We start from the raw sequence: 16,000 nt of genomic DNA, 5'->3' as shown, positions 1-16,000 counted from the left end.
AAAATTTTCTGCAATATTTGTTAATTGAAAATTTACAAAAAAATATACAAATGCAATTAAATATATTTTTAATAATAACAGAACAAAGATTTGTATTTCAAATAGAATGTGGCTCCAAGGTTAACAGCTTTAAATCGATAACACAGCTTGCGATCAGTTTATAGGTGAACTGAGTCGCTCCATACTGTGACGTGAAATGCGATATCGGAAACTAAACTTTAACTTCACTTCACACACAACCGACCACATGTGACTTTACCGTCGACTTTTTGCGCTGTAATTCGTTGCCGCTGCAGTAAAAGTTAATCACTGTGACTGATTCATTACGTGAGCTACTTGATTTGGTGGTAACTCTATACACAGGTGTCAGTGTGATTGTCTGCCTGTGTGTGTGTGTGTGTGAGTGTTTATATGTCTGCTGTCGCGAATTGTGCATTTTAACTTTACAAGTTTGTGTTGCAGCAGCAGCAGTAGCAGCAGCAGCCAAGGCGACTTACAATAAAATCGTAAACGTAAGTGCTTACAAAACGTAATCACTGTAATGCTGCAATGAGACGCGGAGACGTTAACGTCATAGAACTTTTCAGCTGCGCTCAAACGTCAAAGCCCCTGTGGCGTTCGCTGTATGTAAGTTTTGCGTATGTATTTGTGTGGGTGTAAAGTTGGAAGCGTTGGCGGCAACAACATAGAATTCGTGTATTTCACATCCGTTGGCAGCGACAACAACAGACACTTCCAACAGGAGCAGCCAACTGGCATTTGGTTGTTGCCGTTGTTATTGCAAAAATAACTATTGACGCTTCGTTGAAGAGCCAACCAAAGTTATAAAGCTCACACAGAAACGTACATTTGTTCGTATGTATGTATGTAATACATATAAATAAAGGCATCAACACCAGGCACATTGCAGCGGAAGTCGTCGCCGTCAAGTGCGCGGTCTGTAGAAATTGTTCAAAAAACTTTTACAAATTCTTTATATTGCAGGCAAGCAGGCAGGCAGCAGTAGCAACAACTACAATAACAACTCGTAATAAAAGCAACTACAACAGGATGCTGGGGCATGGCTCGGGCTTGCCGCAGACAACACAACCGCCGACAACAACAACAACAACAGCAGCAGCAGCAACAACAAAGTTGGACAACAACATTACAATGTAATCAACAACGCCACATGCGACGACCGTCTCCCAAGTAAAGCAAAAGTGCTTGGGTGTACCACTCAAGGGTTAAGCTTTGCCGTGTTCTTCTTTTGTTGTTGTTGCTAGCCACTGCAATGTGTCGGTGTAGGCACGTAAGAGCGCATTTATGTTTGCGTGTAGTTGTAACAAGTTTTCGAAATATCTGAGCGGTTGCGGAGTCTGATGAATTTTCGAGTTGCCTTGGTGATTTTGATGCATGCCTTCAATACCTACATATAGAAAAACATGCATGTGTGTGAGTGTAAGCAAATACTTTGCATCAAGCAGAGGCGCACTGAAGTAATTTGAGTTCAGTACAATGCACGCACGCAAATATGAAAGAAGGGTACAATGGACGCTCTCAAAATTTTCACTGGCAACTTCATTTAATCTCAAATTTCAAGTGAAATTTTCACATATTGCCATTTTATTGTTAAAAATTTTGATTTATTTTTTTTTAAATTAAAAAATTTACACATTGCAAAATTGAATGTGATCTGATTAAGCAGCCATCTATCTAATTCTGTGGAAATATTCAAGTACTCCAAAGTCTGCGTCCACAGCTCAACGCTTGTGTTGAATTCATTTTTAAGGCAAACTGTTTACTATAATATTTTTGCATGATTCAGAAATAAATTAAAAATAAAATATGTATATATTGATTGTTGCACTTTATATACTTCTCTGTTAGGTCTAACTGTTTTCAAGTCCTCGCCTTGTTATTTGTTGGGCAAAATTTGATTTAAAAACCAAATACAATTTCATTAGCATAGATTACGAGTCGTTCAGGCAACAACTTGCATTACAAATGAACTAAGGGCAGCCAAAGCCTTTGCCTCCATCTCCACCAGCAATATGAAGCGCAGCTGAGTGCACATAGCTCCCACTGACAAAAAAATAAGTAAGTAGACTGAGGAACCCCCAATCAGCTTGCTGGAGTACCCGTCTATAGAGTCTAGTATTTTTTGGGTGTAAAAATTTGTAAATTGTACATTCATTGCATTTGCATTTTACAAGTAAATCCCCAACTGGCAATCTAATGCATGTTGCAGTCGCTCTGAACTCGAATTTCTCTTTCTCTGAGTGTCTGACTATTTTGACTGTTTGTTTGTAGCCAGCGAACCGTCTAACCATTCGTCCAGCGGAGACCAGGGCACATTCATGTCTATGTCGACGCTTTTGTGTAAAACACTGAAAACTCAATAGTTTTTTTTCTCTTGATTTTGTTTTTGTATTTCGCTTTTATTTGCAACTTTGCTGCAACTTCAACTTTGAACCAACACGACCAGGGGCAGACCCTACAACAACAAGAACAGCAGCAGCAGCAGCAGCAACAACAACAGCTAAGCATAATAAAAGCTCCAAATGCAGCCGTAACAACCCCAACACGACCCCAAAAAACAGCGCTATAGAAAAGTTTGCCGAAAAATCACGGAATCAACTTGCCCGTGGAGCGAGCGAGCGAACGAACGAACGAGTAAGCGAGAGTCCATTGGCAACTGTTGGCTGCAACTGCCTCAGCTACTGTCGCTGCTGTTTTTGTTTTTGTTGTTGTTGCTGGTGTTATAGTTATTGTTGTTGCAACATCGTTAGCTGCATTGAAGTTGCCGTTGCTCGAATTGCTTTTTGTGAGCATGAATAGATAAATACGCTGAGCAGAAGGTGTCGCTGCCCGCTAGTCTGTTCGCCTGTGTGAAATTTGAAAACCGCAAACTGTCTGCCATGTGGGTGGGAAAGTCTAGCTTGGCCTGGCTTGGGTCATTCTCGCCTCCAAGCCAGCTGTCGAATTTTATTTATTTCGCTAAGGCCAAGAGCTCACAATAGAAACGTTAATGGCGCTACCAAAACTCACAACGTGTGTGGTGTGTGTGTGTGTGGATTGGGGCGTCAGTTACACAGTTTCCGTTTGCCTTGAGGCGTTGCGAAACTGACTAACATGGCCTGGACCGTACCGACGACCACCTGGGTGCCAATCACAAAAGAATCACCCAAGTTTTTGCGAGCAGCATATGTGTGTTGCCAAAAGTTGTTGTGTTTCTCTCGCCAGCTTGCCCACTCTTGAGCTTGAGCCGAGTGTCATGTAAATGTTAATGCCTCTGCCCTGTGCACCTTTAACGTGCCCAAGCTTCAAACTCCTCCCATCCCAGCTCAGCCCAGCCAACCCATTATCCAGACCGATATGCAGCGCCCCCTCCCACTCACTAACAGCATCAGCAACAGCATGCGGCAACGTTGCCAGCGTTTTATCACGTGTCAGCAACAGCAACGAGCTTTGAGTTCTGCTGCCACGCCTTCTCCTGCAGCCAGTACTAGGGATGTTGATGTGAGTTGGGCATTGTTATGCCAGGAAAATTTATTTGCTGTTGCAATAAAAAATGTGTACCGAACGCACATGTTAATGCTCTTAAAGCGACGAATAAATCGAACATTTAAAATTCCTCATCATCAATTTGCAAAAGTCATGCGATTCTTTTTTGGAAATCGATTTATTTGACTTTTACGAGTCTCAAAAGACTTAAAGGCATTCAATGTTTTAAGTTCTTGAGTAACAAGCAGTGTTGAATCTTAAGTGTGGCATATGCATGTAACTATCGTTTGGAGTTGCTCATCTCTAGGCGTCTTTGTGTGCGTGGCATATCTGTTGAGGGGCTGCAGTGATTGGCAAAGCTTTTCATTGCCTACTTTTATGGGTTGAAAGTTTTCTGTGCCTGTCAGCTGTGCTGACTGACCTCTTGAACCAATACATTAGCAAACCAAAATCAGAGACAACGCTATGCAGGGGCTGTGTGCCCCGTTACGCATAACATAACGTAACGTAGCGCAACAGAGAACGACATTACAAGCAGCAGCAGCAGCAGGAGCAGTTCCACCTGCGATGCCTTTTCTGTCATTGAGGTGCAAAGTTTACCTCATTAATTCATTAATCAATGTGTCTGCGCCTGTGTGTGTGTGTGTGCGTGCGTGTGTGGAGTATGAGTGAGTGCGTCTGCTTTGTTTTGGCACTTTTGGCGCGCAGCACCTGTAAATAATGGCCCTTTGTTCTACGCCTCAATGGAGGCGGGCAGCGTTGCCTGGCTGCTTACGTTTCGTTGCACACCAAAAACAATGGAGCAGGCGTTTTGAGAGAAAAGTGGGGGGCATGGTAGCATTGAGGCCTTAGTTGATGAACGGACCGGGTCCGAGGCATGACTCGACGGCTTTCGGGGTCTTCTTCCTGCCCAGCACCAACAAAATAAAAACGCAAAGAATTTCAATGAAGATTTATGTGTTGGCTTTGGTAACGTTTCTTGCATTTTGGGGCCAGTTGCTTCCGCTGGCTTTTCTTTTTTCGTCAATCATTTTGTGGTGCGATGTTAGTCGTTGCCACAATTCGATTTCATGGCGTTTACACGCGCTTTTGCAATTTATGCAATTCACTTCCGCGCACGCCAAAATGAACTAAAAAGCCATTTACGCAATACAACAAGCCAGAACTTAATTTCCTGCCTTAGAAATAGAATGGAAAAGAAAAAACACACACACACACAGCGCATAGCGATAGCAAAGCAAAGCCACTGCCAAGCTCATGACCCGCAACATATGCCACAGATCATTAAGTTTTTGCCAGCCAAAAAAAGCAAAGAGACGCAGAGGTGCAGTAAAACAAGCAGAAGCGCCAGAGTTGGAGTATTTGGTGGCAGCACGGTTAGATAAACTGCAATTTCGGTGCAACACCTTGGCAACTGCTTAAGTTTTACTAACGCTTGTTACAATCGTTATGGCCAGAGCGGCAATAACAGTACACTAGCGCCACCTACCGTGCGCCTTGCCAGCTGGGCTAGGTAAGTATAAAGGAGTCGTAGCATATTTGCCCGGTGATGTTGTAATCCAAAAGATTTCGCCTTTATGCCAGCGCATGCAGTAAGTGCATAACACTTAAGCAACATTGAATTCTGCCAGCTGTGTGTGCACAGGCGACAAAGGATACAAATACCATTTAAATGAAAGGATAATTAGCGTTGGCAGTTCAAGCCAATTCAGTTGGTAATTATAACTGAAAGACAATTAAGCGCGGAGAGAGATCTTCATGCAATCTTCTTTACCTTACAATTCGCATTGAATTGATGTGAATGTTAAGCGGCTATGTTATGCTTACATTTTATGTTAAGTAGCTAACATCGATATCTATCGATACTGATCAAGACAGCTGAACTGTTTTAATATATAATATAAAATATGAAATTGATTTAACTTTCGATTACTCAATTTAAAATAGAATAAGTAAGCTAATGTATTTAATTCGTTTCTGAGTTAAGTTAGGCTCAACTATTTTCAGTTGAATGTAATTTGTAAATTGCTGCCTTTGTCGCCTGTCAGGCATGGCAAGCAACTTTTGAGCCATAACCGGTGTATGAGCTTGCAAGAATGTAAGCGTGTGTGTTGCTTAAAATCATTTATTGCAGAATTATGCATATTTTTATTACACTCGGAGTTGCATAAATTCAAGCATTATTGCACTTTACGACCAGCAGCTGCCCTGCCAGGCACTATGCACATACCTGGCGCCCATCATCGGCAAGTCATCGTTGCAAGTTTCAGCTGATTGCTGCATGCCACACACACACACACAGACATAGACACACATGCTCAGATATGTGAACACTTGTGCGTTGCACATGCATGCTGTAAGATAGAGTTGTCCTTTGGATGACTCATCAGGCAAAAGGCTTAGATTTTTGCATGCCTTGGCTGTCAAACTGTCTATCCTGGCAGCCTGCTGTCCTGTGCCCTGGCTATCCTTGCTGCTGCTGCTGCTGCTGCACTTAAATGCCGCACATGTCTTGTGTCGAAAATTTCTGTCATCCAAAGTGTTTTGCCAGCATCTCCCACATGGGCTGCTTTGAAATTTAGATTTTTATGACTGCTCGACAGTCGGCAGTTGGCAGTTGGCAGTAAGTGCTGAAATTGGCTTTGCAGCTCGACAGTTTGCCATTTGCCGTCTATTAGAAATGCACAATTCAGTATTATTTGCGTTATAAACTGTTGAAATATGCTAAAATTTCTACCTGCTGGCGCCCATAAAAGGGTTAATGGCCATAGAAATGTGAAACTTGTCAGCAGGAATTACCTTTTAACATTTACGGAACCCCTTGATCATGGGCGTTGCCAGGATGTAATTTCGAGGGATACTGCTGCACAGTATTTTTTATATATTCCCATTATTATGCTTCGAGCATATTAAAGTTTAAATTTAAACAAATTAGTCGGCAGTTTATGTTTTGCAGTAATTTGATGAATAATTGCTGTGATATTTGGTAGTCGTTGACTAAGATGGATTTTGATTTTTCAACTTTAAATTTTTTGTTAACTTTTGACAATATTTACTAAAATACTCCTTATCCGACTTTATTTGGCTGACTTACATTGAATGAAATTGCATAAAAATGAAAATAATATTACACAAAAAAATTCAGTTAAATTCTCACCCTGGCTGACTACGCCCATGCGCTAGCTGGTTGTTGGGGTGTTGCTTGGTTAGCAGGGGTTCAAATTATTGAAATACTTTTAGGTGTTGTTTGACTTGCGTTTCTTTTTGCTAGTTTTTTTTTCGGGTGCGTGTTGGAAATTAATAGCATAGGGCTTGATGAAATTGCCACTTGAATTTGATGTGACAGCATTTTTATTTTTATAGCATTGTATAATTTACCAAGCATCCGTTTTTGTTTTAGTTGAGTGGGTTTCAGCTCATGTTTGAATTGCATATCATTTGCCACATGCCAATTGCCATGCTAACTTTATTAAAGACGAGAGTTGCGCAAAAGCTCGAATTGCACGCATTTGTTCAAATAGAGTTTTGAATAAAATGCTGTGTATTCTATGCTATTGCTATTTGTGATAGGCAAAACTACTGGTTGATATTTTACAAAATTCACTACCTACTGCCTTTGGCTGATTAGCTGAATGCTTTTGTTTATAGATAAATACATATGCAGATATGCTGTGCAACAATTGAATTTCATATCGCTTGTTTCTATTCAATGCACATTACAGATAGAAAGAGAGAGAGAGAGAGAGAGAGAGACCGAAAGAGCTATTCATTGTTGTCATACAGCTCAGCTCATTAAGCATACGCCATGTTGGCAAATTGCCATCATTGCATGCATTGCAGTTGCTCACATTTCTCATTCTCTGTGCACACATAATTCCATTAAACCACTTTATTTTTTTTTGTGCAATTGAATGCCAGTTAAAATTGCTTAATGATTACAAACACACCAACACACACACTCACGCAGGGAGGGACGTGCCGCAAAGCGCAACTTGCGGGGCCACACACATTTATCACTATAATTCCATGCCCCCCGCAGCCCACCCGTCAGGCACTTAAATAGTTGGCAAATTAAACGCTTTTTAATATTAATGTATTTTTATTTCATTTTTTATTAATTTTTTTTCTTTTTCATGCTTTGCAAATTTGTTTTCTTTGCTGGGTTGTTGTTGTTCTGGTTGTGTGTTCACATTTTGTTTGAGGGACTTTTTGCTTTTGTAATTTATATATAAATGGTAGTATATACCTTAGTGTGTGTGTGTGTGTGTGTGTGTGTGTGTGTGCTGTGTGTGTGTGTCTGTGAGTGTAAAATCATTGTATTGCCATTGAAAATAATTTAATATGCAAATTATTATAAATGCATCACTTGTAAAGCAATTTCTACATAACTGACAACTGCACAAAACGTTCAACTGATTTTAAAAACCAGCGCAAAGCAACCGCAACATATGAGCAGCATTAAAATGCTGCGTAAACAAACGAACAAATAAACAAACAAACAAACAGCATGCTACTCTACTTTATATGCACACATACAATATATTGCATTTTATGCAGTCTGCATTGCGAATTATTGAAATAGCCTCGCCAAAAAGTTGACAAGCTCGCACTTCGGGCATACTTTTTGTTTAAATATGCTGTTGACTTTGTTTAAGTGGCCATAGCGACAGCAAAGTGCGTTTTAAATGGTTAATTAATAGAAACGAATGCAAATTGTTGCAGAAACAATTGTTTAATGGCGTTTGGCATATAAGTTTATCAAACGCTAAGCATATTTTGTTTTTAATAAATTCAACATTTCTTCAAATCACTTAACAAATATTTGCGCAAAACTTGCTGCTGCAACTTTTCTCATTGTTTTTAGCCAAGTTTGCCAAGTTTTGTAGGCCAGCCACGCCCACTTGGCACGCGCCTTTAAAGCGGCACATAATCCAATTTTTTTTTTGCTTTATTTTTGTGAACAGTGTGTTGCGCTTTAATTGAATATAAATGTAAATTAATGATGCAAAAATAATTTTTGCTTCGAGGCTTTGTTTGTTTATTTTTGTTTGTTTGGCTGTAGAGCAGGGGGCATTGTTGCTGTTCTGGTTGCTGTTGTTGTTGTAGCGTTTTGTAAACATTTTCATTTTGCGGCGCTTGCAACGCTTTTCAGCTTTTCATGGCTGTGAGCAGTTATGTAATTAATTTGCATTTAACTAAATTAGCATAAATAAATACGCAATGCATTTAACTGCTGACACAGTTAAAGAAGCGCACCTATGCATTTGTATGTGTGTGTGTGTGTGTGAGAGCGTGGAACTAATTTAATTCATTGTATGCTTGCTGCTTGCGAAACAATTGCAACAAAGCCCAAAATATTGCATATCTTTGGGCGCACACACACACACATACATACGTTTGGTTGAAATTGTTAATGTAGTTGTGTGTACGGCATAATAAACATACATTCGGATTTATTTATATTGCTTTTGTTTTATTTTGTAAAAGTTGCTTAGGCTTGTGGTTTTAATATATTACAAAATGATTTAGTTATAACTTAAACTGGCTCACAATCAAACAATGCAAATATGTTCACAATAGCTGCACTTTAGTGTAGTTTACAATATATGCATACATATGTATGAACCTTTTGCTTTGGTATCAAAAAACTTGCCGGTCATTTGTTAGATTTATGTTTCTAAATGGCCAAAATGTCGGAACTGGCTGACAACTTGAGGTTAGGCTGAGTCTGAGTCTGTGTCGTTGCGGTTGCCTCTAAGGGGCTGGGGCATTGTTTTAAGGTTAGTTTAGCATTATAGCTTGACTTAAATTGAGCAGAAGCTGCGGTTAGCCTGTGAATTTTGGTTAATTGTTGTTGATTGAGGTTGATGAATCGGGGGCGGGGGAGGGGGGCCAAGTACAGCTGCGTCAGCCAGTATCCAGCGCCAGGCCACAGCAGCTGCCTGGCCTGGCTATATCTTATGATCGACTGTGTATTAACTATTATGCTTGATACTTTAGTTTATGCTTTAATTTTAGTTACTTTTCTTGTGGCTGTCGCTATGGGCTGTGGTGTAATACTTTTGCTTTTAGGGCTTAGTTCAGGGTAGCAAGGGGTAGTCACGCTCTTCATCTCACTAGGCATATATGTATATATAGTTTGCCTTACTATGTATATAATGCATATGCTGTTATTTATCTATGTATGTATGCTTTATGTATTTGTATTACATTTCATGCAGGACTTATACACAAACATTGATGCTTAGTTTTTCATTTATCTTTTGTTTTAATGCTATGAAGTATGTTTATGTAGTTTGCTCTTTTTGTATATTTGTATGTTTGATTGATGTTTGGTATGTATGTTCTTCGCTCGCTCTTTTATGCTTTGCTACTATGGCTAACGACAATGCTACTACTATTTTGGGTTTTAATTTCTTAGAGTTTGGTTTTAGTTTTTCATTTACTTGTTCAACTACTAACGACACATTTAAATATTCGCAACTGCTCTACATTAAAATAGTTTTTTTTTGTTTTCTTTTAATTTTTATATATGAATATGCCATATGCCATTTGATGTCACATTCCAACGCATTCGCATGCGGCCAAAAGGCCTGCCCGTCCTATAAAGTATGCTACACTTTTTTCACTCAATCGCCTACTACTATTCGCTATAAGTACCCTATTACGCTTTATTTTATACGATACTCGTCTCTGTTTAGCCTAGTTTCATGTTCATTTTATTTAGAGTTTATACTTTATATTTGATAGCTATGCGTTTGCTTTTTATTGCTTTTATTTTACTTTTACGTTTTGTGTTTAGGTTTAGGTTGCTCTCCATATCTTTAAGTATATGTATAGTTTTACTTCTTTTTTAGGCGTTTTGCTTGCTAGGGGAGGAAGTTCTCTTACATTTTCTTTTTCATTTGGTTGCTTGCTTATACTTTTTGTCTTCGAAATGAATCAAGGTACACACTAAAAATAGTTAGGTTTTCTTTTTTGTCGCTTTAGGTAGGTTGTGTTTTGTTTTATAGGTTTCGCTTCTCTCTTTCTTTTTTTCGAAAATAAAAACTTTTCAATAGAGGAGTCTTAATGACATACAAACTACTAAGTTGCTATCTATGTGTATGTGTATGGTGTGTGTGTGTATGGTTTTGTGCCACTTCGACAGACTGTACTTGAGGCTGAAGCATGGCTTTGAGCTAGAGACAAAGGATTAGCTGGCTTTTGTGGCGGTATTAATATAGAGTCTTGTAAACAAGCGCTGCAAGTTGATGCAAGCGAACTAATTGGGTCAGTTTTAAGTAACTTATTAGTTACCTGGCCCAGGGCGGAACAAAGCGCAAGTCAGCTCAAGCAACTTGGCAAACAGCTAAAAGGGATAATGAAAGCAGCACCAGATAATGCCCAATGACAAAGGCTGACAGACTTTTTTCTACTTTGCTACTTTAGCTTGCGTTTCAATGGAACTTCTTGCACACAAGCGTGTGGCTTGAAAATGTTGCATGAAGTTGGCTTATACTGGCCGCAAATCTAAGAATATTTCTCACAACTGCTTATAAAGTATAATGCACACACGGCCGTTAAAAATTGTTGTTCTCTTGCCACTAAGACTTTATTTATAGTTGTAAAATACTGCAGCTTGCAACTTCGACTGCAAACATACAAGTGAATGCGATTTAGAGTCCTTTAACGCGCTCAAATCCGTTTTCAAATCCTCTGCTCATGCCCACAGCATAAACATTCAAATGCTTGCCAAATGTCTTCATATGTGTGTGCGTGTGTGTTGGGACTTTGTCTGTGTGTGTTTGTTGCATTTTAAATATAGTTGCCGTTTAGTTTTTTTTTAACTTTTTTTTTTGTAGTTTTGTGTAAATTTTTTTGTTTATTTGTAGTTTTTTAAACTATTTACTGACTTTCTGTCGTAACTATCGCAAGTACATTTTCCAAAACCGTTTTTGTTTGCATTTAATTAAATTATATGAATACTTTTGCTTGATTTCAGTGTAACTGTGGCTATGTGTTGTGTTTTTTGTTGTTGTTGTTGCAAAATGCTCAATCGATGCTGCTGGCTCATTATCTGCTGTGCTTTTGCTCATCTTTTTGTGTTTTGCAACAGTTTAATTAAAGCATTAGACAAAAAGCCTAACGAATTGTAAGAAAAACTGCCAGGTTGACAATGACAAAGCCAAGCTATGAAAAAAACCCTTGTTCGTTCTGTTTTTTTTTTTGGGAATTTCCCGTCCGCCCTATATTTATTATTTGTTGCCATTTTTTGTGGTTTTTCCTAATTAGACACACTTGTTGTTGTGCGTTGTCATTGGCGCTCAGTTAGTTTTAGTGGGTCAAAGCTTTGCGGCGCAGTCAGTGGAAAAGCAGGGCGAGGTGTGCTGAGTGGGTGCACAAAGTGCCTGGCTCAGCGCCCATTAAAAAGTTGCTCGTCAAGTGCTATATTTGGAAGTGTCTAATATACAGTGGACACACGCAAAGCGAAGCTAAAACTGAACTTTTAATTTCATTTTTGTGTAATAGAGAGAATTGTGAAATTTGTTCATATCAGGCGAATTTATTTTACCCAAAGACGGAAATTATAATTTTGTTCCAGAATATAGAATCGCGACTGTCCACTGTACTTTTATATACATATAAGCCTCAAACAAGTTGGCCCATATTTAACAGGCACGCCTCTAGGCGCAGTTCTCTCGAGTCCTTTGCACAACAAACTTTACTAGAGTTTTTGCTGTATTGTTTTGTTTTTTGTTCTGCCGCTGCTTCTGTTTTTGAGTTTTCATTTCTAACAGGACTAAAGTTTTGTTTGTAGGTGTATGCTTTGTATCTCTCTCTCTGTGTGTGTGTGTGTTGTGTGTATGAGTGTATTTGGGTTTGCGCAAATAGTTTTTAATTTGTGGCAAACTTTTCAACAGTTTGCGCAAAATGTTCGCTCTTGTTTTTGTTTAAATATGTTATTTTGATTGTTTCAACTTTGCATTTGCCAGCTTGCCACTAATTCATAGTTAACGCCAGTTAATAGCAGTAAACCTAAAAAATATATACTACACTATATATATATATATAGTTTTATTTATGTATACATATATGTATAGACTTTCTTTTTAGAGCAATCATTATGATTTGCTTTTGCTTGTCGGGTTTTGTATAAAAATTGTAACGTTAGTTTTTGTTGTTGTTTTTTTTTTTGTTGTTTTTAATAACTTTTCGGTTTATTCATACTCTTTTGCTTTATGTTAATATTTTTATAATATTTTTGTTTGTTTTTTTCAGTTTTTATTTATTCTTGTATAAAATACTCACATTCACATTTACAACTACGAACCACGTAACTACTTATAGATACTATATTTTTTATTGTATATATAGACTTTATAGTAATAGTTATGCATGTATATATATATATATATATATAGATTTATTTATGTATGTATATCGTAATCGTATGTATGCTTGTATGTATTTGTATATGGTATATTTTTACTACTTTCGAGCTGATTCTGACGGCCCTCAGCCTGAGCCCTCAACATTGTCGCCTAACGCTGGCTAAGAGTATTCTGTATAGTAGTAGTCTATATATAACTATGCCCATTCCAAATTTCTAATCACACACCCTGTATAATGCTTAGCTTTTCCTCACTTGCTTCAATTCGCATCTTAGCTGAAAAACCGAGTTACATAGTTTGCCCTACAAGTTGCCTTATCAAATAGAAAGTATTTACAACTTAGTGCTAGCTTTAGTATATAGTTTGAATGAAATAACATAAAGTTGAAGCTGCTTGAAAGTTACAGTAGTTACAGAGAGCCAACACTTTGAGTGTAGACAGAGAGAGAGAGAGAGAGAGAGAGAAATGGAGTATTATACGAGTTGAGTTTGCTTAGTAACTGAAGATAACTTAGTGGTAAGTAGTGTAAGTAATTATAAATAATAGTAGTATATAGCAAGTATACAAATAGCGATAAATCAACAAAAATGTACAGTCTGAGCCAGAGCTGAGTTGAGTTGAGTTGATTTGGATCTGAAATTGAATTGTCAGTGGCTCAGCTCCAGCTTAGCACACTAAACTCATTTAATCAAAGTTTCTTAGGAAAAAACATAATCTTTACAACTTGACGGCTTAGCATAGTTGGCTACCATTTCTTATGCACTTTTATCTCATTCTATAACTAAATGTATATTTTTCTGCTTAGTCGTTTAAACCGTTACGCGGTGACATAAAAAGTAAAGTCGCAAGTCTTTCATCATCAACTAAATGTTTTACTTAGTTTTTCTTTTGCTCGTTTTCTTTTTTTTTTTGTTTGTGTTTGTTTATATGGACGTATAATTTTATATGTGTAATATACTCGTGTGTGTGTGTGAGTGTGTGTGTTTAGCTTTTAGTATTTTTTTCTTAGCGCATTGAACTTAGTTCCTTAGTTTGCTCGCACTGCAAGTGACTAAACTTAACTGGGACTTAAGTATGTTTTATGTTAATGCTTTAGTTTTATGTTTCTCTAAATCTATGCCCACATTCTCGACTGAGTTACTTCAATTACTTCATTTACGATTGTGTCTTGCAATGCCCAACAAAAATCATCAGGCGTTCAAGCTTTATATAAGTCAGACCCCATATCTATTCAAGTGTGTGTGGTGTGTGTGTGGGTGTGTGTAATAAAACTATCATAGAAGGAATGACTGCACTAGTATTTAGTTTTATACGTAGATATCTATGATGTATACATATACATATATAGTTATTTTATTTTGTATATTTTATATAACGACAACAACAACTAATTATTGCTTTTCGGTTTTGCTTCTTGATTAATTACTAGATATATTTTTTTGCGGGTTTTCATAATTTTTCTTTTCTGCTTAGGGTACGTTAGAAAAAATCATTAATAATTTACTAAATGCTAGAACAAAAACAACAAAAATGTGCAAGAGACATGGCAGTAAAATAAACAGGGAGTACAGCAGTTCAGGGAGGGGTGGACAGAATTTCTAGTATAACATGCATAATTAATAGAACTGCAATTCATTTTTATTTTTTTGTGTTTGCTTTTTGCAACATTTTTATGCTTTGATTTGCTTTCTTTCGTGCTTTCTTTCTTTCTTCTTGTTGTTGTCTGTAGTTGTATTTGCAGTAGGATTAAGAGCGGTCGTTTATAGTTAAAGAGAGTTGTAGTATTTAATATATGTATATAGTTTAGATAGACGGTGGTGCCTGTAGTGCCGCTGCTGCTACGTTTTCTCTGCCGCTGCCATTGCCGTTTACGTTCTACGTCCTGAGCATGAGCAGCAGCCACCAGGAAGAGGCGCAGAGCCACAGCAGACAGCTGGCCAGCTGGCCGCAAGTCTTGTGGGCGGCAGCACCGCTCAATCCTCCATGGATGTCAGTCGCGGAGCTGCGACTGCTGCGCGCCGCTCCCTCGATGATGTTATTGTTGTCCAGCTCGTGCAGCACGGGCAGCTCGCTGAGATCCGCCGACGGCGAGGTGCGCTCCGTAATGGCCGCATAGACGCGCTTTGGCTTGCACCGCTTGTGCTTCTTGTAGGTTTTGGTCACATTTATGCTGTAGCCTTCGAGAAACTCGGAGCCCTGCAAGCAAACAGACAAAAAGAGGAAATGGATAAACATTAGTGCTGGCTTCGCATCGCATAAATTACAACATTAATTAAATTCTGCTTTGGTTTCTTCTGTTGCTGCAACCTTCGCAGGATTTGTGGGCGTGAGGAAATTAAAAGCGTTTATTTATGGCAATGCAGCATTGCTTAAGCCAAACAAGCCCAGTGCAACTTTTCTCTAGCTTAAAATGAAGACTGAATTGCTATCGATGGCTGCTCTTTGGTAAAGCTGGTCACACTCACAATTAATCGATCGATAGCAAATCTGCTTATCAAAGCTTGCGCAGGCAACAAAAATTCAAATTAAAGATTGAGCAATAAAATTTTGTTTAATCTCAACAGTTTTATTGTTCGCTGATTAAGCATACTTTATGTCATTCTCTAGTCGCTATGCCCAACAACAATTGGAATTCCAAGTGCTCTCTCTCTCTGTCTCTTTCTCTCGGTATACAACACACAATGGATGGCATCAGATTGCGTCGTTCTAGCCAAAAATTTTTGCGTTTTAATTACGCTGCATAAATTTGTGTTTATAAATAGGCAATGGGCAACGGCTCGGCTCGGCTCGGATCGGCGTTTAGGTGTGACTACCGCTCCTGGGTGTACCATCTTTAATGGCTGCGGTCAAATATTTTACGGGCAGTCCAAAAATCTAAATCTAGTAAATGTCTGCATTTCTGTGTGTGGGCGTGAGAGACAGATAGAGAGAGAGAGAGAGAGAGAGAGAGAGAGAGACTTCATAACGAGTGTTTACTAATAATATTATGCAAATCGTGCGACATGGCAGCGGCGTTGGCAGCGGACAACGAAAATCAGGGATTCAGGAGTCAACAGCTAAAGCTACGTTTGTTTGTTTGCTTGCTTATTGTCCTTGTTGTTATTGTTGGTGTTGTTGTGGCTGTGGGTTGTTAAATTTTT

At 38.5% G+C, this 16,000-nt stretch overlaps 1 protein-coding gene across 1 annotated transcript in view; it reads right to left on the bottom strand.

Annotated features, from left to right (window-relative positions):
- Nucleotides 1-12,905: 12,905 nt before the first annotated feature.
- The window catches only part of LOC108600372 (MOXD1 homolog 2), a 117,496-nt gene continuing 114,401 nt past the window's right edge, over nt 12,906-16,000 (bottom strand). Inside the window, exon 12 of the mRNA XM_017987909.2 lies at nt 12,906-15,056. Within this exon, the coding sequence (XP_017843398.2) occupies nt 14,736-15,056 (321 nt within the window). The 3' untranslated portion in view covers nt 12,906-14,735. The remainder of the gene's footprint in view (nt 15,057-16,000) is intronic.

The sequence above is a fragment of the Drosophila busckii genome, chromosome 3L, assembly GCF_011750605.1.
Source record: "Drosophila busckii strain San Diego stock center, stock number 13000-0081.31 chromosome 3L, ASM1175060v1, whole genome shotgun sequence".
Taxonomy (NCBI): Eukaryota; Metazoa; Arthropoda; class Insecta; order Diptera; family Drosophilidae; genus Drosophila; species Drosophila busckii.
This window is presented reverse-complemented; position numbering and strand designations above follow the sequence as displayed.